This window comes from Nomascus leucogenys, chromosome 20 (assembly GCF_006542625.1).
Source record: "Nomascus leucogenys isolate Asia chromosome 20, Asia_NLE_v1, whole genome shotgun sequence".
NCBI classification, from domain to species: domain Eukaryota; kingdom Metazoa; phylum Chordata; class Mammalia; order Primates; family Hylobatidae; genus Nomascus; species Nomascus leucogenys.
Window position 1 is genome coordinate 68,984,962 of NC_044400.1, and position 27,554 is coordinate 69,012,515.

At 37.4% G+C, this 27,554-nt stretch overlaps 1 protein-coding gene across 2 annotated transcripts in view; it reads left to right on the plus strand.

Moving 5' to 3' along the window:
* The window catches only part of TAPT1 (transmembrane anterior posterior transformation 1), a 65,244-nt gene extending 37,987 nt beyond the window's left edge, over positions 1 to 27,257 (plus strand). For both annotated transcript variants that reach the window (XM_003258510.3, XM_004091669.3), the window contains 10 exons: positions 181 to 316; positions 1,664 to 1,761; positions 1,926 to 1,995; positions 8,913 to 8,993; positions 12,362 to 12,471; positions 13,853 to 13,912; positions 14,288 to 14,356; positions 17,825 to 17,901; positions 21,779 to 21,939; positions 25,010 to 27,257. In XM_003258510.3, coding sequence (XP_003258558.1) covers positions 181 to 316; positions 1,664 to 1,761; positions 1,926 to 1,995; positions 8,913 to 8,993; positions 12,362 to 12,471; positions 13,853 to 13,912; positions 14,288 to 14,356; positions 17,825 to 17,901; positions 21,779 to 21,939; positions 25,010 to 25,239 — 1,092 coding nt within the window. In that variant the 3' untranslated portion in view covers positions 25,240 to 27,257. The remainder of the gene's footprint in view (positions 1 to 180; positions 317 to 1,663; positions 1,762 to 1,925; positions 1,996 to 8,912; positions 8,994 to 12,361; positions 12,472 to 13,852; positions 13,913 to 14,287; positions 14,357 to 17,824; positions 17,902 to 21,778; positions 21,940 to 25,009) is intronic.
* The last annotated feature ends 297 nt before the right edge of the window (positions 27,258 to 27,554 follow it).

Below are 27,554 nucleotides of genomic sequence, written 5' to 3' on the forward strand. Positions count from 1 at the left end.
TTTGTTAAAGAATAAAGAAATGTGAGTGAATAAGTAAACAAAGATCCTCATTCCTCTTTAGCTTGCCTTCTACTAGGATTTAAAACATCAGATCTCCAGGATTTGAGCTATATCTCAATTTTAGTTACATATTTAAATGGAATATTAAGAAACATCTTACAAAATAATTTTTTTTTTTAGGTAGCTGATCGTCTGTTTTCATCTTTTGGACAAGATATATTAGATGCTCTCTATTGGACCGCAACAGAGCCTAAAGAAAGAAAAAGAGCCCACATTGGGGTGATTCCTCACTTTTTCATGGCTGTTCTCTATGTCTGTATCCTTATAGACGTACTGGAAATTTCCAACAGTTAATGCATAGTCTATTTTATTTGGTTAGCCATTTTATAGATTTAAAGATGTATAGATAATGTATGTATCCTGAAGATTAATGTGAAATATCTGTGTTCTGTTGAGAAATTGATTGTCATAATAACTGTAATTAATTTAAGGAGCCTCATGTATGCATTACTCTTTGAGCTGCTGGAAAACAGTTCTGTTTGCAGTGTAACTGATTATAAGGAAGACTTTTATAATAAAACGGCAGTGTATTTTTATACATACCTTACATAGATCTATATAATTTTTCATACTTATGTTAGAATTTTTCTTGAAGTTAATCGTTAAATCCAGGAATTCTTTTTTATAACCTTGGGCTTAAAATGCATGGAATTTATCTAAAAGTAAAATGTGAAATTGGTTGGGAGGAGTTTTGGTGGTTTTATGTGTTTGTGTATTCATCCCTGGCTTAAAGCTTTTCTGTTGGAGAGTAAGTGCTTTACTATATAAGCAGTGTACATGTTTGTGTGTACTCTTACATATTTATACACACGTTCCTGCTCTTAAGTTCCATGTGAAGTCAGGACTCATTCACAAGAATGTGTCACATTTTTGTTTTTTCTCTCTCTGTAAGAGTGACACTTGAAAGAAATTGGGTTAATGCTTGGAAAGTTAAAGAACCAAGTAGGAAGATACCTGTGAGGGTAAAAGCTTGTTCCGGTTTTAATGGAGTAAAGCAGTTACCACTCTTAGATATAAATTAACTATTCTGTATGTAATACAGATACAATTCTGCAGTTTATGGATATCTTCAAAATGACATATGAAAAAGAATCTTAATTATCAGATATTTCTTATTGCCTTACATTCCACATTTCCTGAAGAATCAGGGAAGAAAATCACTTCCAGAATTATATTTTGTGCTTTCTTTTTTAGAATGCAAATTATCTTAATTCAGAATGTGTATTTCTCAGTCTCTTCTTTTAGTATTTACCATAATTTATTCCATTTACTTAACAAACTTTTTTGAGGGCCTATTTCCTGAGTACTGTGCCAAGCGCCAGAGATACAGAAAGAACAAAACAACCCTGTTCCAAAGGATTCATGGTCTAAATAAATGAATGTATAGAGGTACATTTCCACTTTTGTTCGTTTCATGTAGATTGCACATATCCTGTCAAATTTATATCAACTATAGCTAATAGGGAAATTATGAAGATAATATAATACTTATTAAGACGATTTAGAAAACGTCATCTTCTTTATTATTCACTTTCAAAATTTTATAGTATTATCAGTAATAATATGAAAGCAAATTTAAGTTTTTTCCTTGACCTTCTATTAGTTTTGCATGCAATTCTTATAATGGTTCAAGCAACAACTCTCAATGTGGCTTTTAACTCACACAACAAGTCTTTGCTTACTATCATGATGTCTAATAATGTAAGTATGAGATTTATCTTACATTTTTGAAGTCATACGGGCATTTCAGCTGCAGTACTCTGGGTGGGATAAAATTCTTTGTTCTCCTGGAAGTTTTATAGGTAGCAAGTCCAGTTTTTAAACTGTTAGAATCATAAAGATGGTATTTCTGTTTACTATTTCAGTTTGTTGAAATTAAAGGAAGTGTTTTCAAGAAGTTTGAAAAGAACAACCTCTTTCAAATGTCAAATAGCGGTATGTACAATTAGATTCTACTTGAAGTTCTGTGCAGTATTATTTTGTAGTTCATTCTGAAATCCTAATGGCACATTTTCTCTGGGCCACTTTTTCTTCAGCTTAAACTGTACCTTCTGTTATGCTATCAACATCTTTACTAGGTTTTCTTATCTTTGGTTACTGTAATCACAAGATGTTTGAGATAAAAAATTAGAAACATTTGTGTGGCACCATACGATACTTTGAGAAGCTTCTTGATAGTCTAGAAATTTCTCTGAAGTGGGTGGTATTTTTCCATTTTATAGACGTGAAAACTGAAACACAGAGAAAATAATTTGACTTCTCCACAGTCACATAGCTTCTAGGAGAATTATGACTGTAAATCTCAGATTGTCTCTAAGTCCTTAGTTTTTTAAGTTATTATTTAGTTATTGTTTATTGCCTTCGTTCTAATCCTAAAACGTGTGAATGCACAAAATTTTTGTGCCTGGGGTCGTTGTCTTACATAGTTTTTGCAAGCTAGAGCAGCGTAGTGTGGTGGATCATGGAGCCCTCAAGAACAGTCCCAGGGGCTCTGCCAGGGAGTGTGCTCAGAGTCAAAAGTGTTTTCACGAGAATATGAAGACATTATTCATCTCTTCTGCCATGGTGACATTTGCACAAGTCATGAAAAAATGGTGGTGTTTTAGCATGAATCCAGACAGATGTACAATAGAGAGGACCCCTAAAGGAACCTATCTTGATGATGTCCTTGAGGAAGGAGAGGTGTGTCATGGGGGAGGCCTGCAGGCTGGTCGTAGATAAGAGCACACATGGCTCACCCAAAGCAGCGTTTGTCAGACTTTTTGGTCCTGGGACCCTTTTACACACTTTAAAAAGTATGATGATCAGCTAGGCGCAGTGGCTCACGCCTGTAGTCCCAGCACGTTGGGAGGCCAAGGCTGGTGGATCACCTGAGGTCAGGAGTTCAAGACCAGCCTGGCCAACATGGTAAAACCCCATCTCTACTAAAAATACCAAAATTAGCTGGGTGTGGTGGCGGGTACCTGTAATCCTAGCTACTGGGGAGACTGAAGCAGGAGAATTGCTTGAACCTGGGAGGCAGAGGTTGCAGTGAGCCGAGATCGTACCAGAGCACTCCAGCCTGGGTGACTAGAGCAAAACTCCATCTCAAAAAAAAAAAAAAAGTATGATGATCCCAAAGGACTTTTATTTATATGGATTATGTCTCTCACTATTCACCGTATTTGAAATTAAAACTGAGAAATTTTAATAAAAATATTACATGCTTACAAAAATAACATTTCAATAAAAAAGATAATTTATAAAACAAAATTTAGTGAGAAGAGTTTCTCAACAAGTAATGCTGGAACAGTTGGATAAAGGTTAAAAAAAAAAAGAACTTTGGCCCCTCCTCTGCCCAAGAAAATTAGTTCATAGTGGTTCATAACCCTAAACATAAATGCTAAAATTGTAAAACTTCTAGAACAAAATATAGGAGAAAATATTCACAACCTTGGTCTAGGCAAACATTTTAGAGACTACACAAAAAGTACTAACTCTAAAACAAAAGAGAGAAACTGGACTTCTTCAAAATTTAAATGTGTGATCATGAAACTTAAAAAGTGAAAAGGCCAGCCACAGTACTGAGAGAAAAGATTTGAGATGCATGTATCTGACGATAGATTTTTCTTTGTTTTCTGAATATATAACAAACTCTACCAATCAATAATGAAAGGACAGTCCAGTTTTAAAATGGGGAAAAGGCTTGAACAGACATTTCACAAAAGAAAATCTATAAATGTCCAATAAGGTCATGAAAAACTGCTCAGCATTATTAGGGAAAATGTCACTGGAGAAAGACAAAGCCATAATGAGATAGCACTGCACACCCTCCAGAGTGGCTGCTCTTGTAGCCTGACAGTGCCACAAGTTAGTGAGGATATGGATTAACTGGCACTCATGCATCAATGGCGTGAGTGTAAAGTATTACAACTGCTGTTTTTGGCCATTTCTTATGCAGTTAAATGTTCACCTGCCCTGTAATTCAGTGCTGGAAATATATTTCCTCAGTAGGACTTGTTGCAAGAATTATTATGGCAGCTTTGTTCATACTAGCCAAAAACTGGAAACAACCCAAATACCTATCAATAGGAATATAAACAAACTGTATATCCATACCATAGAATACTACTCAGCAATTAGACATAAAAGAATGAAATCCTAATATTGTCAACTATGTAGGTCTCAGAAGCATTATGTTGAGCAGAAAAGCCAGACACAAAAGTGTACATAGTGTATTATTTCATTTATATGAAGTGATGATCAGACAAAATTCATTTATGATGATAGGAATAAGAGGTTGTTTATTGGGCGTTTGGATTGACTAAGGGGACTCAAAGGAGCTTTCTGGATGATGGAACTTTTTTCTATATTAGGGGCTTGGTGTCACAAGTTATGCATTGATCAGAACTCATCACATTATGTACTTAAGATCTGTGCATTTCACTATATGTAAATTTTACCTGTATATTAGACAAGGAAAATAATGGCATATGAATATCTTAAACAAGTTATAGGAGATTTGAAAACTAAGCAAGGAACAAAAAGAACAAATGGAAAACTGGAACATAAAGCCTAGATGATTCTATGAGGCCATGCTGGACCTGAATCTCAAAGCTTTGAGGGGCAGTTCATATTCTTGCTGCTTATTAATGTTCCTCACCTTTCAAGTGCAGACTGCCAATGGTCGTGAATTAGAAATGAAAGAGGAAAGAGGGAAGGTACTAAATTATAGAATACTTTGCTTCAGTAGTTAACCATAGAGTAAATTGATTCAAGTGTAAGAATTTCGTTTGTTATGGAAGCCATGTTTTTTAAAAATGAATTCATACTAGTAACCTCCTTTGGGTAAGTGCTCTTTATAGAGCCTTAAACTAGACACGCAGATCTTAAGTTTTAAGGGTTTTCAATCCTTGTGTATAAAAGCCTCAAAATTATGAGGAGGAAATTGTGAATGTTTTTAACCTTATGGCCAGCATGTTGATGTAATTAATACCCCTTTTCATTTTTATAAACGGGTTCCCCAGAATTCCAATCTCTTAGCTTAGAAAGATTAGGGATTCGATATTAGAATTTTAAGAAAACACTGGAAAAAGAAATGATATAATGATCAGGTATGCATATCAGTTTACAAGAAATTTTAACTTTATTTTGGCTTAAAATGGTTACTACTTAGCACCAAAAAAAATTACTTTTTGCTGTAAGCAAAGTAGCTCATGTTATAATGCAAGGTGGTCTGCATTGTTCCCTTTAAGAGTTTTATAAGAAGTTAACTTTACCCTAAGGCAGATTTTAAGACCCTTCTCAAGTAAGAAAAAAAATTTCTAGGCAACATTCAGCTATTAAAATGGAAAGATCCGGAGTCACCAAGAGGTGCTTTTTACTCTTTATATGAATATTTTGCCTCCTTTATATGCTTTAGTAGTAGCTACTTAATGAGAGCCAGTCAGGAGAGATACTCATATCAGCTATTTTTTTCTTATGAATTTTCCTATGAATTTTTTCCTCCATCAGAAGTTGAGTTGCCAGATACATAGCGTAAGGTTCAGTCCTTCATGCTGGTTTACTATAGAAGACTTCATGGAGAAATCTGAGAGTAACTTTACCCCTTTCAGTGGTAGCTCACTGTATATTTTCTTTGGAGGAATTGCCTGAGGACATGTGAAAAGTAGTTCAGTTAATAAAACCAGATTTTTAACAACTTATCCTTTTCTTCACTTCATTTTAACATAAGCATCAGCTGAATGTGGAACCCCAGCCTTTCTGGTTTGCATTCTTGAGATGAAGAATTTTAGGTAGTTTTTTACCCATTGGTAATGTGAACTGTGCATTTAGGAAGGTCCTTCAGAAGTTAGGTTGTCTGGAGTAAGCTTATAGCTCGCTTAACACTCTTAGAAACCTGCATACCTGCAATAAATGTGGATGTTTGTTGGAAATAGTCACTCATTTTATATTTAAAATGTGACTGCAAATATGTTAAAGTATATCCCTGCTAGTGGTAATATAGCAAGGAAAAAGCTTAATAATCTGAATATTGGAAATATTTTAAAAGCATTAATACCAGTGTTTTTAAGCTTCTTAATAAAGGTTAGGAGAAAACGTTCTTAGAAATTTTAATTTTTAATCAATGTAAGAGTTCAGTTTTAATCCGAACCCTGACTATTCTGGAGATATGGTATAAATATGTTGCTGATTGCATTATTTATCTAATATATATTAGATTATCAGTATCAGACTCTTATTCTTATAAAAATTTTATTTCTTTTTATATCTTATTTTGGAGGAACTTAAAATTTGGGTATTTTTTAACTCAAATTTTAAAAGTCAAATCTTGATTTTATAATGTCTGTGTAAAACATTTAAATGTAAAAGTTGTGAAAGTGTAAGAATAAAACTTTCAAAAAAATCTTCACATAACAGCCTCATTTTTATAGTTAGATAAAAGTTTATATCTATCTTATCAAATAAAGATAGAGTTAATTTTTATGGTGTCACTTTTTAATCTTTAAGCTTGCCATCCTTCACATCCTTCATCTTAAAAAATTGCATTTATTTACCAAATTTATCCATTTTTATTCATCTCTATCAGATTTTGAAATAGTCTGATTTTCTAAAATTTGTTTTGGGCCAGGCACAGTGGCTCACGCCTGTAATCCCAACACTTTGGGAGGCCAAGGCAGGCGGATCACCTGAGATCAGGAGTTGGAGACCAGCCTGGCCAACATGGTGAAACCCTGTCTCTACTAAAAATACAAAAATTAGCCGGGCATGGTGGCGCATGCCTGTAATCCCAGCTACTCTGGAGGCTGAGACAGGAGAATCGCTTGAACCCGGGAGGTGGAGGCTGCAGTGAGCCAAGATCGCGCCACTGCACTGCAGCCTGGGAGACAAAGCAAGACTCTTGTCTCAAAAAAATAAAAAAATCATAAAAAACAAAATCTGTTTTGCCTTAAATGTACCTTTAATGAGATAGGTTTTTCCCCTTTCATCAGTATCCTTAGAAATGAAATTGTTGCAGATTTTCTCTATACTTGCAGCTGCCGTGTGTCCAAAAATCAAATACAATTAATTTAAATTCGACAGTAGTTTTTCTTTGTTATACTAGAGTTTACAAAAGTTACTTTGGCTCATTTCAAATAGTGTTTTAAATTTCTCAAGGCCATTTATTTTCAGATAATTCTGTAATGAAGCAAGTCTGTATTATATATTCATGTTTAGGAAGTATCAAAAATAAATACATTTCATTGTTAAATTCATTTATGGAAATTAGAAAGGACTTAGCACACATACAGGCACAGCTTGCTGAATAATTCTACAGAGTTCCAATTAAAGATACATTGGCAAATTTAACCCCATGAATTAAGATCCACAGTTAGCTGTAGTAACAAAGAATATATTTTGTGTCAGACTTTGATGGAACTTATGCTAGGGCAGACTTTTCTTAGTTTCCTTTAACCTGTATCCTCTTTTGAAGTCACAGAATAAATTAAACATGTGATCTAGGACGAATCAAAACAGGTGCACCTGAAGACTCTGCATATTCTTGCTCCGGAGGTGCCCTGCCTCCTAAGGAGGCATCTCAGTGCTTGGTACCTTGAGACTCACTGTGCCCTGAGCTCACACTCCAAAACGCAGTACTGCATAATGAATGGTGCTTCAGTTTTGGAAATAGGAAGCAAGTAGTGCCCACTGGGCTTTGAGGGAGTGAAGGCACAGCTCAGACCCATCACTAATAAGGAGCTTAGCTACCCTGAAAAAGAAGGTACCAGCAACTGACTGGAAGAGCTTAAGGATGTAGGGAAGGTACAGAAAGTAAAGGCCAACTCACTTATAGAGAAGGAGGTTTTGCTGTGGAATAAAAGTTTTTATCACATTGCTAGAGAATAATGGGGAAAGGTGGAAGTAAAAAAAGAGAAGCAAAGACAGTTGCACGAAGTATATCAGGATGAAATTGAAATTCAGAGCGCTTATAGGAGGTGCACCATGGCTGAATGATATGGGTGAGGCTTGCAATTACTGAGGCAGTGGGAGAGTAGGGAAATGACAGCAGGCTGTAAAAAAGCTTTTGAGATGGGTTGTTATATGAGTGATTGTTTCTAGTCACAGCCACCACTATTACATAGACACACATACATGGGTGTGTCACTGTTACTGCAGACAAATTTATTTCGTCCCATTTCTTGATTACACAGTATCTTAGACTATGAGAAAGTTAACAGCTTAAAAAGTGAAATGTGTACACTGGCCTTTAGCAAGAATTCAGTGATTTGCTTTTAGTAAATTCATTCCACCTAATCTCAGCACATAGTTATTAGTTTATGGTAAATATTATGAAGCCCAATTTGGGGTTATTTTCCCTCAAGTTCTGCATACATCCCAAGAAATGCTATTGTGGTAGCAGGATTCTCTCAGCTAAAGGACTCATCAGTTCAGTAATTGCGTACTATTTACCAGATTGGAAATAGTCTGGGATTTTATACAAGGATTTTGTTACCCAAAGTCTTTCATTTAACTCTTCTGTTTTTACTTCTGTAAAATGGAAACAGTTGTCATATGTCCCCAAAGCCCATTGGAGGAATCTAATGACCCAGTCTGAGCAGTTTGATCATTTGAATACTTTTTAAAGTTTATAGAAAACTGGAATTTCCATACTAGAATTATGTTGGCAGAAGAAGTCAATGGCTTCCCAAGGTAGCACCAGCCTATATATACACACACATATATATATATATATATATATATATAGTTGTATGTTTATAGACATTTATACATCGTCTAATTCATCATGTTCTGGCTAAAATAATTGTCATATATGTACTTTATTATGTTTATATACACTACAGTACTTATATGTTGATTTTTTTTTCTTTTAGATATTAAGGAACGATTCACAAATTATGTGCTTTTACTGATAGTGTGTCTAAGAAACATGGAACAGTTTTCTTGGAATCCAGGTAACTCACTTTTAACAAAACAGTGTCTTATGATTTTACTTCTAAGCCAAAATCATTCTTTTACATGGGATAAAATGAATATTGCAGAAAACTTCAAAAGACTTTGGCTGTTTTACCGTTTGGGTATTGGAGAAACAATCATCTGTCACATAATGACTTTCAGTCAACAATAGACCACATATATGACGGTGGTCCCATAAGATTCTAATGAACCTGAAAAATTCCTGTCACCTAGTCTCCTAGTGTCCTTTTCTGTGTTTAGACATGTTTAGATACACTTACCATTGTGTCACAGTTGCCTACAGTATTCAGTATGGTAACGTGCTGTACAGGTTTGTAGCCTAGGAGCAATAGGTTATACCATATAGTCTGAGTGTGTGGTTATACCATCTAGGTTTGTGTAACTACCCTCTATGATGTTAACACAGTGACCAAATTGGCTAACAACACATTTCTCAGAATGTATCCCTGTTGCTGAGCGACACATGACTGTACCTGTTTCAGTAGAATGGATTGGGTATGTTTTCTGTGGTGTGGTGGGATGCTGTCATTTTCCATAAACTCCTCAGTGTCTCTGGAGCTGTATACTCAGTAGGTGAGTGCGCCCTTTTATGCCTGGCAGCTCTGAGCCTTTTGGTTTTTAACTGTAGTATACTTTAGTTACCTAAATCCAAAAAGATCGTTTTCATCTTGGGGTTAACCAGGAGAACCTTTGCTCTTCCCTAACATTGATCTTTTACCCATGGATTAGCATTTTAAATAGGAATAAATTAAATATAAAGTAAGGTGGAAATTTTGCTACTTAGGTGCGTCTCTAAATTCAGGCTGACAGGAAATTGTCAAGACTCCATGAATTTTCATTATCCATTCAGTTAGCAGACATTAACTGAGCATATGCTAGTTTCTAGGCACAAGGGCAGGCACTGTGGCAATGTAAAAAATGCTAAGACATTTGTAGGACTTACAGGCTAATTAAGGGGGAATGGGTAATTATAATGCTAAGTGAGCTAAGTGGGAAATGATCAATTTCTCAGGTATCTCAAGTAATTTAGAGTTTTTGTTTGAATGTCTGACGTTTTTGTTGGAATCTCATTCTTACAGGATGCAACCATGTTTTGGATTTCATTTATTACTCCCAATATTATATATGTTGTAGGCATTTATTAACTTATTAATTTATTTTTAATTCATTGGTAATTTTCAAGTAACTGAAAAATCAAAAACATATAAAATGAGAGATACGCTCTTGGAGATACATTTTCAGAAGTTTTTTTCATAGAGAAACCATAAGATTAAATGATATCTCACAGCAGCTGGAGTAGGCTACCTGGCTTGTGGTGGAAAAGCCCCTTCCTCCACACACACAGCTAGATTCTTTGTGTACCCAGATTTGTTTTAGTGAATGGTGGTATATTTCTTTATAACTAAGTCACCTAACAGGGTGTCCATGAAGGGCAGAGGGGGTATGTGTCACTGGTTCCAGTAGAGTACATGTAGGATCAGCAATTCCCAAAGCTGAGTGGTTAAACCAAAAGACAAATAGTCTTTATGCCTCCTAGACAGCTGGATATTTGAAGTCATATTCTCATTTATACTGCGACTTTTAATAAATTATCTTGCCTCCTTTGTTAGTACTATGGCAGATAATATGATAAACGGAGCACTTGCTTTTATTGATGAATTCACTGTCTTCACTCTTGTTTTAGGTTTTCACTCTTTTTTTAGGTTTATTGAAATTTCTTTAAAAAAACCAACAAAGTGCCATTTATGGAAGGTTGCTCTAAGTTCTCAGGGTCATGAGGGACATAAAAACAGCACTAGCCATATTGTATGCCAGGCACATTGCTGTGCACCATTATCTCATTTAGTTCTCATAATAATTAAGTGTAGACACTTACTATCCTTACCTTGTGGTTGAGGAAGCTGGAATTTAGCTCATTAAGAAACTTGCCCTTTGCCAGTGATGTGGATTCAAAAAAAAACTTGCCGAAGGTCATACAACATTTAGTAGCAGAGTTTATCGGTGAAAGAGGTCCCTTGATTTCCAAAACCTGATGTGATGCCAGACCCACAGAAGCTGTCTACACTGTCAGCTGGGATAGCCCAGCTGTGTGGTCTCCATCCCACCCTCCGGCTACCTGGGTCTTGAGTTGCTGTGGGTCCTTGTCAGCAGTTCTCCCTATCTTTTTCTTGCTGTGTCCCACTCTTACATTCTTCTCCAAGTTCTTAGGAGGTTGTCTGTGGGTGTGTTTCTTCAGGTACCTGGTACTGAATTGGCATTAAAAAAATTTTTTTATTGATGCATAATTTCATAGTTTGGGTGTGCAAGTGTTAATTTAATGTATTCATATAATTTGTGAAGATCAAATCAGTGTACTTGGGATATCCATTACCTTAAATATTTGTCTTTTTGTTAGAACCAGTCAAATTCTTCTCTTCTACCTATTTTGAAATACACAGTAGATTATTGTAAACTACGGTTACCCTATTTATCTATCTAACACTAGGTCTTATTTGAATAGACATTTAAATGTCATAATGGTGAGCAAATTTATCAGGCTAACATCTGTATGACAGTGAAACAAAGGATTGATCAATATCTTTACATTGTAGTGATCAAAGGAGAAGACTGCTCATCTACAAAGACTACAGCACATCTCTTCTAGCTATTTACTGTCACACTGAGGCAGTTATGGAATTAAAGGATTTTCTAAGGAACCTGCTTAATCTAGTCATCCCATCAGCATGTCAGCACATAGGCTTCATGAAGGCAGAGGCTCTCTGCTAAACCACCGGAGACCACATGTAAAGCAGTTCTTGGCACTTAGAAAGTACTGAATAAATATTTGGGTTTTTGTTGTTGTTGTTTGAGATGGAGTCTTGCTCTGTCGCCCAGGCTGGAGTGCAGTGGCACAATCTCAGCTCACTGCAACCTCCACCTCCCGGATTCAAGCAATTCTCCTACCTCAGCCTCCCAAGTAGCCAGGACTATAGGTGCATGCCACTATGCCTGGCTAATTTTTGTATTTTTAGTAGAGATGGGGTTTTGCCATTTTGGCCAGGCTGGTCTCAAACTCCTGACCTCAGGTGATCCAAAATGCTGGGATTATAGGTGTGAGCCACTGCACCGGGCCTGAATAAATGTTTGTTGAATGAAGTATCCTTTAACTTGATACAGTATAGCTCTTTTGATAAAGGTTATAATTGAATGCTTTATAATTTCATCATTTACTGAAATAAATATAAGTTCATCATTTACTGAAAATACTACAGTTTTGTTCTAGAGATTTCATATTTCTCTGGTAGCCTGTGGTATGGTTTCTGTTCATATTAAGATATTTCGTTGTTTTTCTTTTTTCTATTTACAGATCATCTCTGGGTGTTGTTTCCAGATGTCTGTATGGTAATTGCATCAGAAATTGCCGTGGATATTGTAAAACATGCCTTTATCACTAAATTCAATGACATTACTGCAGATGTATGTATTTTGATATGCACTTCAATGTTTAAAGTTTACTTCTGTTGCTTAATTTTTAAAAGTTGTAGAATAATAGGAGTTTAATACTTTAAAGTCAGAATTGTAATTTTAAGTTTCTAAAAATTATTACACTATTGAAAGTATTCTGTTTTAATATTAGGCAATGCTAATTCCATATCTTGGGGTAGAAGTATAGATCAGCCAGTAGTGGAAGTCACAGTGTCACTAACTCAAAATCATTTTGATCAGTTAACACTGTCATAATCTGTTTAAAGACTTTAAAATCACATTGTTTCTATTTTAAAACTTAGACCATCAAAACTTTTCTCTCTGGCTAGGTTTTTAAAATATTTTATATTTAAAATTGATTTTTTTCCACGATTATGAATAGGTTCCTGCTGAGTTTTAGAAGATGAGAGTCTTACATTTTTCTGGTGAAAGTGTTTAAACTTTGAGAAATTTGTTTTATGTTCTAAACAGATGTTCTGGATAATTTCTAGAAATAGATATGTGGCTATAGATTTATTGCATATAAAACATAAGAAAGTTTCCTAATGTATTTCTCGTTCCTGCCTCAGTCCCAAAATAAATAATAGTTCCACAGTTTTCTAGATTTTACTGGGTGGTACTTTTAATGACAGTCTCACAGTAATATTTGTTTTATTTCAAAAGGCAATTATTTAAAATAAAATGTGGTTGCAACAGCTGTGATTCAATTATGAGTTTCTTAATGTTTTAATATACTTAAGTACAGTTTTGTACTTTTTTGTAAAGCACTGATAAAGTAATTTCACCATTTACTTTCTCAGCTTTCTTAAAGCAGAATGATTCCCTTTACATAGGATCATTTATTTAGCATCTGAAGTCAAAATTAATAGGCTTGATTGAGACACTTGTGCAATTTTTAGTGGTAATGATCATTCACAAGTGCCTTCATATTTACCATGTTCCCTAACTTAGTTTTATGTCTTTTTCAGCATTCATTTTTCTCAGAAGATATTATTATGGTTAGACAAACAGTAATTTTTTTAAACTATTCATTTAATTTAAAATTTCAAAATTATTTTATATATATTACACTACTTAAAATAGTCACTCTTCCCCAAATTCTAAACTCTCAGAATCATAGTCATTGGATATTTATTCCCCTTTAAAGAAAAACCTTTAAAAGATCTGTGAATGTGAACAGTTCAGGGGAATTGAGGTTACATTTTACCTTTACTGTAGGAAAACAAATAAGGAAATTATGCCCAGATGTCTGCTTGGTTATTAGCACTTGTTCCTGGTTAATTATTAAATGTTTTTATTAATAAAGTCTGAGTCTTTCCACATGATATATTTTTAACATATTACTTAATATTTCATTCTTGTTTGTCTTTAGGTCTACAGTGAATATAGAGCCAGTCTTGCTTTTGACCTTGTTAGCAGCCGACAGAAAAATGTGAGCGTTTATCAAGGGCATAGTCTGAAATTAACTGAATAATGCTTAATTTAGCATGAAATTTTAACTAAAGGAAAGCTACATAAACTGCCTACTTATCTGTATTCTCAACACTAAATAAACATTTACAAATTAAGAATAATAGTAATACTTAACATTAAGTAGTGTATGCTCTTTGCAGCATTTTAAGTTATTCAACTTTGTATTTAAGACTTGAGAACATTTGGATTTCCACATCATTTTATAAGTGCCAGGTTCTGTTCTTGCTCCATATCCTCACCTGTTTAGAACATTTGCTGGCAATAAGTGAATAGTACTTTTAAAATGCTGTTTAAATCCTATAAATCTGAATCTTTTGCTCCTTTCTCTGTTCAGGCATACACTGATTACAGTGACTCTGTAGCACGGAGGATGGGCTTTATTCCTCTCCCACTAGCTGTTTTAGTAAGTGCATACTTTTTAATGTTTTTTGTAACAAAGTAGCCATCATTATAGAATATTAATAAATGGGTTGTTAATATGATTGTTTCAAAAGGACTTGATATAAAAATTAAGGGTAAATAACTTGGAAGAAAATTTTATTTTAAATTATAGCAGTAGCTTATATATCCAAATATCTCTGTTGGTTGAGCCATCCAATAGATAAGTGACGCTTAGCTGTTTTATGTAAATGGCTTTCCTAACAATGAGAATACTCTTTTTTGCTTATTCATTTAGTAAAAAATATTTTGTAATGGAAATATCTGAGCATGGGCATTAACGTGGCCACTGCAACACATATTGGTGGAAGTATAAATTAATCCAGTATTTCTACAAGGCAATATGACAGTATCATGCTTTAATTCAGTCATTTCATTTCTAGGAATTATCCTAAGGAAATAGTTATAAAAGACACACAATGATTTATGGGCACAGCTTTGCATTTCAGTGACATTTGTAATAATAAAAATTTAGAAACAAACGAAATAGGTTAAAAAATTATGGTATGTCCAAATGAAGACATATTCTCTATCAGTGGTAATTAATACTTTTTAAAAATTATCCAAACTTTTTGCAATGAAAATTCCTGCTTTTATACCCAAGAAGTATGTATTTTTTTTACTCGGGAGGCTGAGGCAGGAGAATGGCATGAACCCGGGAGGTGGAGCTTGCAGTGAGCCAAGATCGTGCCACTGCACTCCAGCCTGGGCCAAAGAGCAAGACTCCATCTCAAAAAAAAAAAGAATAAAAAGAAATATGTATTTTTTTCAAAAGTACTACTGAAACTTACTAAATCAACCGTCAACAAGTCATCAACTTTGAATATTTTAATGAATTGCCCAGAACAGGCTTGCAAATAGTTTCTAGCCAGGTTAGGCTATAATAATGTTAATTAAGAGGATTTGTTTAGCCTGGCTTAGTGGCGTGCACCTGTAGTCCTAGCTACTCAGGAGGCTGAGGCAAGAAAAAAAATATATTTGCTGGCTGCACTTGTATTTTGATTATGTTCTTTCTTGACTACCTATTCTAACATCAAAACAGATGCAACCAGCTGGGCACGGTGGCTCACACCTGTAATCCCAGCACTTTGGGAAGCTGAGGCAGGTGGATCACCTGAGGTCAGGAGTTTGAAACCAGCCTGGCTAACTTGGTGAAACCCCATCTCTACTAAAAATACAAAAATTAGCCAGGTGTGGTGGCAGGCGCCTGTAATTTCAGCTACTTAGGAGGCTGAGGCAGGAAAATCACTTGAACCTGGGAGGGAAGGTTGCAGTAAGTGGAGATTGCGTCACTGCCTTCCAGCCTAGGCAACAAGAGCAACACTCTATCTCAAAAAACAACAAAAACAAAACAAACAAATGCAACTGTCTTTTTTGCCAAAGGATATCTAGACTTCTATAGCTGCAGTCTCATGCAAATCAACTAAGAAATGTGTAAAGAAAGTGAAGGTCATACCAGCTATATTTTAGATCAGCTTCCTTGACTTTTTTTAGATGACAGATGATTAATAGGCTTAATGCTATTTAAATTTCAGTGTGCCTTTACAGACAACCACATCTCTAAACATTTTTAATTATATTAATAGCTTGCTTATTACATCATAATATAGCTTTCTTTTGCTTTGGAAAAGGAGCTCCTAGAATTTCGGAAAAATGGAGGCTTCTAAATAATAAAATTGTTTGTTAAAGGCTTAAGAGATTGATAAAATAGAATATTAAATATTTCTGCATTTGTTTACTACAACTAGAAATATGAAACATACAAATATAAGTATAAACCTACAAGGCCTGATTTTTTTTTTTTTTTGTAAGGATTGGTCAAATAGTTGGATTTCAATATGATCCTGCTTTGCCAAATAATAATTGCCTTATTTGTCTAGTAACTTGTCAGAAAATTCATAGTATGAACTTTTTTTGGTTTAGTATTTAAAATTTTTTCTTCAATCCTTGTTTTATTCTTTAAATGAGTTTTTATGGCTGTTATACCAAAATATTTATGAATAATTAATAATTGACAAAACACTTTTGGAACACCTGCAGTGTGGTGAAAGGGGATTATATAGTTAGGCAGAGATCTAGCGGGCGTCCTTCCATAGCACTTTGCTCACAGAGCTTCGTCATGTGCCACAGCTTTGGCGGGCATCCAGGAGCCTTGAGAAATATTTTGAGGTCTCTGTGACAAGTTAATTCTTTAATTAAGGCACAAGGATGGCAATTTTTTCTTCTAAGTGTTACATTGGGTCGTAAAATGATTTTATATCCGAAAAAAGGAAGAAAAAATGTGTATTAAAGTCTCATGGAAATTAGACTGAGTAAAAGTTAACTGATAATATGCTAGATAAAAGTATAGTTATTTAAGCCTTAAATGTGATCATTGGTTTGCCTTTCATATTAATGAATAAAATCCTGGAGTCGTGTTAACTTCAGTCACAAATGCCTGTACAGTAGACATTACCCTGTAGAGACTGTGACACAGTTGAGGGCTAATTCCATTGTCACTTTTCTCATAGTGAGAGTTTATTGAACATGTGACGAGCCATTGCCCCACCTCTTCCCAATTGTTCTTTTATTAAAAGCATTTTTAAATGTGTACCATTATGATGTTTATTTAAGATACCCTAATAGACTTTGGATAACCTGACATTACTAGATAAGACCACTTCTCCCTAATTCTCTATTTCTCTTTTAACATATGGGCACTGCAGCACTTGTAATGTGTGGACATTTTCCTTTAACTGATTCCACCAGATTTATTCAGCAGACTTCCAAGGATAATGCTTTCATTCCTTTTATTTCTTTGAAAGAAGTAAGAAAATGGATATTTAACTGTAACTATCCAAAAGAGAGAAATGTTTCAATGTTTAATTAATTTTTTAATAGTGTTTAGTTTTTCTAAATACAAAACTTTTAAGGTTCCATTTTTCCTATGTTCCCTGTGAGTTACTGGGGGTTCTTAAAAGAGTCAAAGAAGAAAGGATGGGGAGCAAAAAAACAGGAATAAGGAAACGCCCACCAAATGATTCTAGCTCTGGTGTGGACACGTGTAGCACGATGAAATCATTTGTACTTTGCAGAATAATATTTTATAAAAATCAGCTGCTTTGCATCCCTATGAGGTATAAGTACATGTGTCATTCGTGACCTAGGTATAGGGCCGAACTTAGAGAGTCCACAAGAGTCAAACTGTTGCACTAGCCACAGGCATCCCAGATTTGCTTGAACCAATCCAAATGTACCACAGAAGGTTTCACAAGCAGGCGGATTTTGATACAAATTGACAAATCTGCCTTCTTGGATTTTTAGACAAAGGCCATAGATATATGCCTAAAATGTTAAAGTCAGCATGGAGAAATCTTTTTAAGTATTAACTAATAACTCTGTGGTTGTGTGTTCTGTTTGTGTGTTTTTGTTGTTTTGGTTTGTTTCTGGCTAGCTCATCAGAGTTGTAACAAGCTCAATTAAAGTGCAAGGAATCCTGTCTTATGCCTGTGTCATACTCTTCTATTTTGGGTAAGATTATTCTTGAATATGTTTTTGGCTATACAGTAAAGCATAAATGCAAGATGTAATGGAAGTTAATAGCATCCCAATCATACTACTCCCAATCTATGCCAGGGGCTTCCATTCAACAGCTATACCTCCAAGTGTATTTATTTGTGACTCGGTTAGATTAACTACACTGCTATTTGGTAGTAGTATTAATAGTACTTTAGATTTTATTTTAATTTTTAGCAAAATCTTAAAGCCCTTTTTGCTTAAGATTTAGGCTTCACTCACATTTTTTTGATGAATAAAAGCCTGCCATTGCAGACATGTTTTCATATTTAAAAACATCTTTGACCCTCCAATATGTTTGCCACATTGAATTGTTCAGCACATCGTAGGCAGGCATCACGTAAACGCAAATGTAATGCACAAGCGTAGGCTTTCTGTCTGTGACCAGTGGAATCCATCTGCAGGTTTGTTGGTCTCATGATCTTACATTTTGGTTGGGGGAGACATACAGTAAATTAACAACTAATTAAGATAGAAATAAATGGTATGAAGAAAATAACAATATAAAATGATGATTTTTCCATTGTTACTTTTCTCAAGAAGTAAACGATGATAAAGTACCCAGACCTGGCATTCAATTAACTTACTGAAAAATGAAACGGGAAACCTGTTCCACCCTCGCTTAGGTGATGTACATCAGGAGCTTCACTCAGGGAGGGGTGGTCTGAGAAGGTTCGAACTTGAATCCCTCCAGAGGAAAAAGGTTGGAGGGTAAGCATAGCAGTCACAACTTGAGCGGTGGATTTGCTTAGAGTTCCAGTTTCATGGTATTTTTAGTGTGTTTTTCACATTGTTTCCTGCCCAGGGCTTAGCACACTACCTGGCACGTGCTCAGGAAGCTTCTGTTGAAGTAGCATGGGAATAGTCACTTACTGTCTGCACTTTCCGCCTCTCCACCAAGGATCCTAATTCGTGAGCCTGCTTCCCAGCTCCTGCAGTAGCTGGCTCAGGCCCTTGTCCTGCAGAGCTGTGTGTAGGTCATGTGGCTAATTTCAGTGTTTCACAGAGGAGGATGAGGTTCTGATCACACTGTACAGCATTGCCTGTTTTTTGTTTGAATGAGTATGTAAATGGTTTACTATATTAATGTAACTTTTCATTTTTTGACATTAAAAAACATTAAGACCTTCCTTTACTAATGTAGATTCTCACACTGCCCCTCAATGTTTTTAACATTGCGCTGTGTTTACGAAGTGGTATTGCTGTAATCTCAATGGGAATAATTGTTAGACAATCTAATTATTCTAGTGTTTTTTACATAATAATCAGGAAATGAAGCATGTATATGCTACCTCTGAAAACCTTTGTTTAGTTACAATTGCCTGTGCATAGTTCACCCAGGGGTATGAGCTTTAATCGTGAGTTACTTAGAATTCAGGGCACCTGTGCCCCCAGCCTCCCGTGTCACCTCCCTTCCCGTGTTGCTTCACTTCTCCACCTGGATAGCGTAGCCAGACATGTCTGCTCACTCACTTTCTACTTTATTCACTTACTCTAATCCTCATCTCAGGGTGATTCCTAAATTATCCTCTCCTCCTTCAGACACTTTCTCAAAACTACCTTGTCCATGCATTCTTTATCAATTAACTACATCAAACCCAGGAATCTGTCTTCAGTTAAAAAAATAAAATCAGAATTCAGTTGGGCCTCTTGACATAAAATGCTGAGCTTTTCCCCCACCACGCCCAGTTTCTCCTCTTTCCCTCCAGACTCACTCTCGCCAGCTAAGGTGGGAGGACTTGCCAGCCTCTGCCGTTACTGCTCTCTGCCCAGCGCTCCTCAGGGAATAGCTGCTCAGCAGCAGGGCCTGGGCCTAGGCCTGGGCTGGTCTAGGGCTTGACCAAAAAGAAGCCAGACAAGTGCCCTGCCTTGATGTCACAGAAATTCCCAACAACAAATAGACAACTAGAAAAACAGGTCACTCTATTGACAGTTGGTAGGAATCATTAGGAAGAAAAGCACAGTAGTATGAGGAGATGAATGGGCGAGGCAGATGCAGCTGTGTTAGAGAGGGTGGCCAGGGCAGGCCTCTCTGGTGAGTTGGTGTTTCAGTAAGTAAGGGAGCTGTGCAGCCACCTGGGAAGAGCGTAGGCTCAGCAGAAGGGCACAGGGACACAGGCCTGATGGAGGAACAGCAGGCGCCAGGCAGCTGCAGTAGTCCATGAGCAGCCATGGGGGAGGAGGGCCTGGGGAGGGGAGACCATGAAAGGAGCTGAGCAGAAGATGGCATGGTGGCTCATGCCTGTAGCCCCAGCACTTTGGCAGCCTGGGTGGGAGGATTGCTTGAGCCCAAGAGTTTGAGACCAGCCCAGGCAACATAGCAAGACCCCATCTCTACAAAAAAGAAAATTAGCTGGGCGTGGTGGCATACGCCTGTGGTCCCAGCTGTGCAGGAGGCTGAGGTGGGAGATTGCTTAAGCCCAGAAGTTCAAGGCTGCAGTGAGCAATGATCATGCTACTGTACTACAGCCTGGGCGACAATGCAAGACTGCCTCTTAAAAAAAGAAAACCAACTTCTTCACTGGTTATAAAACTGGCTTTGAGGTTAATGTGAGACTTTTTTCTTCCCATACTTTTTTCCAGATTTATATTGAATGCCTTAAAATATTCATATTCTTTGACCCAGAAATTTTATTTCTGTAGTCATAGGTATCTAGGTATCCTAAAGAAATACAGATTTAACATATTTTCTTAATCAGAAACTTTTTGGTAGAAGCAAAATATTGAAAATAATCTAAGTATCCAGAAATAGGAGTTTGGGGCTTTGTTATTTGATAACCCATATAGTGATGTTATAAGGCCATTTAAAATAATGTCACTGAGGAACATTAACTGATAAGGAACAAATTCATGATACATTGTTATATAAATAACAACAATAATAACAAAATTGCTTACCATGCCTGTGTGCCAAGCACTGCTCTAAGCACCTTACCTGACTGCTCTTCTTTCCAGATTAGCTGGTTGAGTAGCTTGCCCAGGTGCACGCAGGTTCTAAGCAGTGGACTCAGGACTCCACACAGACACACTTCACCCCGGAGTCCACGCTCTGCCTCCTCACTCCACTCGCCTACTGCCTTGTAAAATAGACCCTGTTTCTATACAGCAAGAAAGTACAAATACAGGCATACTCAGAGAAAGCGACTGAAAGATAACATACTAAATGTCACAGTGATTATCATAAGGGTGTGGAATCATGTAATTTTATTATTTTCTTTTTTGTTCATCTGCATGTGCTAAATGTATTTGTTGTGTAATAAAAGAATAAATGTTAAGATATTTAATACCAGAAAAAATTTCTAAATGGTATAATTTCTTATAAGAGAACTAAGGAGGCCAGGCATGGTGGGTCACACCTGTAATCCCAGCAGTTTGGGAGGCCGAGGCAGGTGGATCATGAGGTCAGGAGTTTGAGACCATCCTGGCCAACATGGTGAAACCCTGTCTCTACTAAAAATACAAAAATAGCCGGGCGTGGTGGCAGATGCCTGTAATCCCAGCTACTTGGAAGGCTGAGGCCAAGAATTGCTTGAACCCAGGAGGCGGAGGTTGCAGTGAGCCAAGATTGTGCCGCTGTACTCCAGCCTGGGTAACAGAGTGAGACTCTGTCTCAAAAAAAAAAAAAAAAAAAAGAAGAGAACTAAGGAATTCCAAGTTTTTCTTTGTGGCAAAGAAGCCTCAGAAAACTCAAGATTTGTGTAAGTTCCTCTAAATCCCTAATCTGTCCCCGTCCCATGCCCCCCCACCTTCTCCTTAGCCATGGTAGTAGATGGCATTCAGAGGGATTTAGATGAATTCCAACGGATGTGGTTTGTTTTGTTTCTGTTTTTAGGTTGATATCCCTGAAAGTACTTAATAGCATCGTGCTGTTGGGGAAATCCTGCCAGTATGTGAAGGAAGCCAAAATGGAAGAGAAGCTGTCGAATCCTCCCCCAACCTGCACTCCAGGCAAGCCGTCCAGTAAATCACAGAACAAATGTAAACCCTCTCAAGGTAGGTTTGGTCCCTTTCTTCACTTCCCTGGATCACTTTCAAAGAGTTAAATCACAGTTTGATCAATGTTAAGCAACGCTTTAAAGATTGGTTTCCCTTTGCATAGATTTTTGGGTCTTTTAATGGTTGTGTTTTAGATCACATCCCATATATACCTGGCCCAGTGTTCTGAGTTTTTCCATTTACTCATTCGCTGTTCAACATTGAGCACCTGTGACACATCAGCTCCAGTGGATACAGCAGTGGGGTGGAAAGGCAATTCTCTGCTCCCGTGGAGCTTGTTCTAGATTGTTGGGAAGAGGGGTAGAGAGAAATAAATATGCACTATGTCAAGTGACGGGGAACTGCACAGAAAACAAAAGCAGGACGGGGAAAGGGAAGTACAACAGGGAGTTGGGCGCTCCCCCCAAGTGTGAGGAGATGGCACCGCACAGAGTCCTGGAGCTCGAGACAGTGCATCCAGCCTTCCAGGAGCAGCTCCCAGGCAGAGGCCCAGCAGGCCCAGCAAAGGCACCAGGGCAGGAAGATGCTTGGCGCATCAAAGGACATTAAAAGCCAGGTGGCTGCAGTGGCCCATTCCCAGGAAAAAGGACTGGAGAGGGGGTCTTGGGGGCCATGGAGGGCTGCAGGCTGTTATGAGGACCTTCCAGGTGGAAGGGGGCTGTTGCGGGGCTTTGAGCAGAGCAGTGGCATGGTGCAGCTGACATTTTAAAAGGATCATTCTCAAGCTTTGTGGAAAATAAACTCCAGAGGGGTGGGCCCAGAGGTAGGGACCAGAGAGGCAGCTACCTGGCCAGGAGCAGGGTAGGTGGTGTGAGCAGGGAGACCTGGCCAGGTTCTGGATAGACCTGGGAGGTTTGTGTGAAGTATTTGCTGATGAGGAAGTTATGCAGTGTGAGAATAGGTGAGTTCAAGATGATTGGAAGGTTTGTGGGTTGGAAGATTTGGAGGAAGAACTGGGACATTGACTTAATTTTTGTTGTTAGGTGGCAGTTCCCTGTTCACAGAGGTATTTGTTCATATAACTTTTAGTTTAAATGGTGTATTTTTTTTTTGAGACAGAGTTTCGCTCTGTTGCCCAGGCTGGAGTGCAGTGGCGTGATCTCTGCTCATTGCAAGCTCCGCCTCCCAGGTTAACGGCATTCTCCTGCCTCAGCCTCCTGAGTAGCTAGGACTATAGGCGCCCACCACCATGCCCAGCTAATTTTTTGTATTTTTAGTAGAGACAGCATTTCACCATGTTAGCCAGGATGGTCTCGATCTCCTGACCTTGTGATCCGCCCACCTCGGCCTCCCAAAGTGCTGGGATTACAGGCGTGAGCCACTGCGCCTGGCCTAAATGATGTGTTTTTAAATGTGTGGAACTGTGTGCAAGGTCATAGAGGAGATGCTGAAGAGAGAAAAATAAAGGATGTCCTTCAAGGCCTCATGTAACTACAGGGGTCCAAATAGGTGACCAGAGGGTTTGGAGGGACAGGAGAGGGGGGTTCTTCTAAACTAAAAGCTTGAAGGATGAAACTGGCCCAGGGCAGGCTGGTGGAAAGGGCACTCCAGAAGGGCCAGCATGAGTTAGATCATGGAGGCCTGGAAAAGCGTCTGGAGAACTAGCAGCTCAATATGGCAAGTGTGGAGTGTGCTTCAGAAAGAGGGAGGAGAGGAGAGTTGGGCTGGACTGGAGTCCTACCTGAAAGTGGGGCTGTGCTCATCATGTGTACTTAACTGGAAGCAAAAATAAAGTAAAATAACAATGTGTATAATCACTGGGAATTTTTTCATTATAAGAATACTATTAGTAGTAAGGATTGCATTTTTTTCAACCAACTAGGTAATTCATAGTGTGGCCTGTACGTGTTCTCTTGTTATGCATATTAGTTAAGAAGTTAGGCCAGGCATGGTGGCACACGCCTTTAATAATCCCAGCACTTTGGGAGGCTAAGGCAGAAGCAGCACTTGAGCCCAGGAGTTCGAGACCAGCCTGGGCAACCTAGTGAGTCCCATCTCTACAAAAAATATAAAAAGAAGAAGTTAGTAAGCATCACTCTTGCTTTCAAGGAGTCTAATGGGGATAAAAGCTTTAAGCACGTACTGCAGGGCAGGGCCACTGACTCAGGAGTCATGTTATGAGAAGTACATTCAGGACGACGGCCTGAGTGTTTGCTCAGAATGTCTTGGAGGTCAGGAGAACACAGACTGGAGAACATTCAGGAGGGTGTTGAAGTCAAGCTGAAGAGAGGGAGGGGGCTGTCTCTCAAAGCTGCATCAGATTCATCACGTTGTAAAAGAGACAAAAGACAGTGGTCCTGGGGGTGAGGGCAGGAGAGAGGGATTACTACAAGAGAGCTGGATGCGTCATTACCTCCATCGTGGCAGTAGTGTGACCAGGTGCATGCACATGTCAGAACTCATCAGATTATACATTTTAAATGTGTACAGCTGATGGTATGTCTTTTTTGCCTCAAAGAAGCTATTCTTACATGGATTGAATGTAGATTCAGATGAATCTCTCCAGGCCCCAGCCCAGCTGTCCCCAAAGCCAGGCTCCAGGATCTCTGTGACCTAAAATAAACATTGGGGGTTTTGTTTATTTGTTTGTTTGTTTTAACCTCTGGTTTGGACTTCCCAGAGATGATGATGCTAAACCAACTGTAGCTGAAGTGACTACAGATGACAGGTGGAATGTAGTAAAGTCTTCTTGGCCCACTCCCCGATGTTCTGTATTGGAGCAAGTGTTAATTTTTCAGGACTGGCAACAGTCATGTTAGGTCTTGATTATATAGAGAAGAGCCGTAATATAGGAGTTGTGATCTTTCTGCAGTTGGGTGATGGCATTGTTTGTGTGATACGAGCAATGTAATGTACCCTTCCATAAAATTGAACAAACAGATGATTAGCCTCTAAGTTTTATTATAAACGATGGCTGCTTATACAACATGCTATTTGGTTATCACTTGCTTTATCTAAAAGCATGGATAATGGGCACTTTTTTCAGCACCACTATATTGGTAAGTTTGTATTTATTAATAATTGGGGAAAAATCTTTCTCTAATTTAACGGATCTACTTTATCACAGGCCTTTCCACAGAAGAAAACCTATCTGCCTCCGTCACCAACCAGCCTATTCATCAAAAGGAAAATATCATACCATTACTTGTGACAAGCAATTCTGATCAGTTTTTGACAACTCCAGATGGTGATGAGAAGGACATAACGCAGGACAATTCTGAATTAAAACACAGATCCTCAAAGAAAGATTTGTTAGAGATAGACAGGTTCACAATTTGCGGAAACCGAATTGACTGAATCTGTGGCTTCATGTGCTGAAGAAGCTGGGTCCTGGGGCAACAAGTGCTGTGTTGCCAGGACAGATAGATGCTAAACATGGCACTTAAATATTTATTTAAAAACTTAAATTATTATTGGCAAGCAAATCTTAGTATCTTTCTTCCAGTAATATGGCCTGGCTGAGGGTCAGATCACAGGACAGGAGCGACCTCCGGCCTTGACTCTCTGGGAAGCTTGATGGATTATAAAACTTCCTCCTGCCTGGCCAAGCAGCAGCGTCACTTCCAGGACCCAGCAAAGGCAACATCAAAATCTGTTTTGCTTTGTCAATCTGGGCTTCCAGAATGTTGAATTTGCCTCAAGTCCTCTTCAGTATAAGGAAATACCTGGAAAACTGTGAAACTTTTCCCACGATGTTACCTTTCCAGTCTCATACTATTTTCACAAACAGTTTTCAACCGTTACTTCATCTGCCAAAGCATTAAAAAAAATTAAACATAAGTCAAGATAAATGTTCTTACCACCAGAATAACCCTTAAAGATGTATCTTAATTAATCAGAATAAAAGGCTACCTTAAATAATACATGATGAATAGTAGCATTTTGTAGGGTTAAAAAAAAAAAAGCTAAACTAGTTTATTTATTAAAAAAATAATTAATGAAGACTATGCATTACTGGGAAAAATCCTTCATAATTTTTCGGTTTACTCTTTAAAGCAAAATGTAAGCTGTATGTCATTTAATTGGTGGATAAAACATAAATTTCCTTACAAAAGGGCACTTTTTACACCAAGGAAGCAGAGCAGTGTTAACTTTAAGGTATACTTAACTGATTTTGCTTTAAAACTAATTACTTCATAAATTATTACAGCTAAAAGGATTTGATGTTGAACAGTCTGAAAAATTGTCAATGTACAAAGTTCAAAACTGTCAACTTTAACTGTAAAGTAAATGCTCCAAGTGTGTTAGGCAGCAGCATCTTGCTTGGGCTTACCAAATGCATTAGTCCTTCTGTTTGGTTCGACAGCGGGTGTGCCTGTGCTGGGGCAGGGTGTGTTCTGTGGGAGGGTGTCTGTGGGGATGTGACTGTCAGGGTGGGCCTATGCTGGGGCTGGGGCAGGCCTGGGTCTGGAGAGGATTTTGTGTGAAAGTAAGTGGGGTGTTTGAGGCGTATGGGTGGCTGTTGGTGTGGGGAGGCATCTGTGTATGGCTGTTGGGAACAGCAACCAAAAGGTGCTTTTTGGTTTTATTTGAGATCAGGATTCTGTTTCCGCTTAATTACTAGTTTGTGGCCTATATCATAGAAGTTATTTCCCACCCCATTTTATCTTGACAACTGTGTTTGCATTTCTGTAAAACTTCTACAACTTCTGGTTTCAGAACTGTCCAGAAGATGGTACTGTTAACTGTTATTTCCTTTGATGTTTTGATTTTGAAGTTTAGCTCTCATGCAAATGTTTCAGGCATACATATATATGCAGAAAGCAATTTTTAGGTGATTTGTCTGTTTCTTGAATGAAATATAAAGCAAGCTTTAATATTCTGACTTGTTCATTTGAAATACAAAAAAGTGAGTTTTAATGTTTTGCATTAACTAAAGAAATATGAAGATTAATGTTGAGGAAATTGTATGGACATGCCTTTGTGAAACCAGGAAGTATTTTAAGTTAAAAATGAAAAAGCTTTTAATTGCTTTGTGTGTGTTTTAATGGAGCCCCATTTTAGAATTATTGTTTTTTCCGTCTCTCTTTACCAACAAAAGGAACAATGCCACGGTGAATGGAATAGTTTGGGGAAGCTTTGCCAAACACAACCCTGATTTCAGAGCAGGAACATAGTTTGGATAGATCTTCAGTTCTGCTTGAATTATTCTGTTACTGTGCTGTCATTTTCAGAAGATTTCCATTCCTTTGCAGATGCTGTTGGGAGTTCGGGATTATGTTCATTTCTTCTGTTATAATGACATTCAATACTAATTTTATAAATGCATCTTGTGTGAAACTCAATAAATTCAGTTTTGTAATCTTTTTTAAAAAGGTCACTGAATTTATTTTAGTATTTACTATTGTATTTGGTAGAGTGAATTTCCCACTGTATAGTAAGAATTTATTTGTAATTCACCAGAAATAGAGCTATCTTAATTTGAATTATTGTTTTGGTCTTAATGGTGGCAAAATGTTTAATTTTGTCTTTGCAAAAAATAGGCTGGGCCTTGATTATAGATCATTTAATACTTCTCAGCAAATGAAGGTATTTGCATTTTAAGAGTGTTTTGAATGTCACACAAAATATTTTTCACATCTGGGAGTCAAGTTCAAGACAGTGCTTTGGTT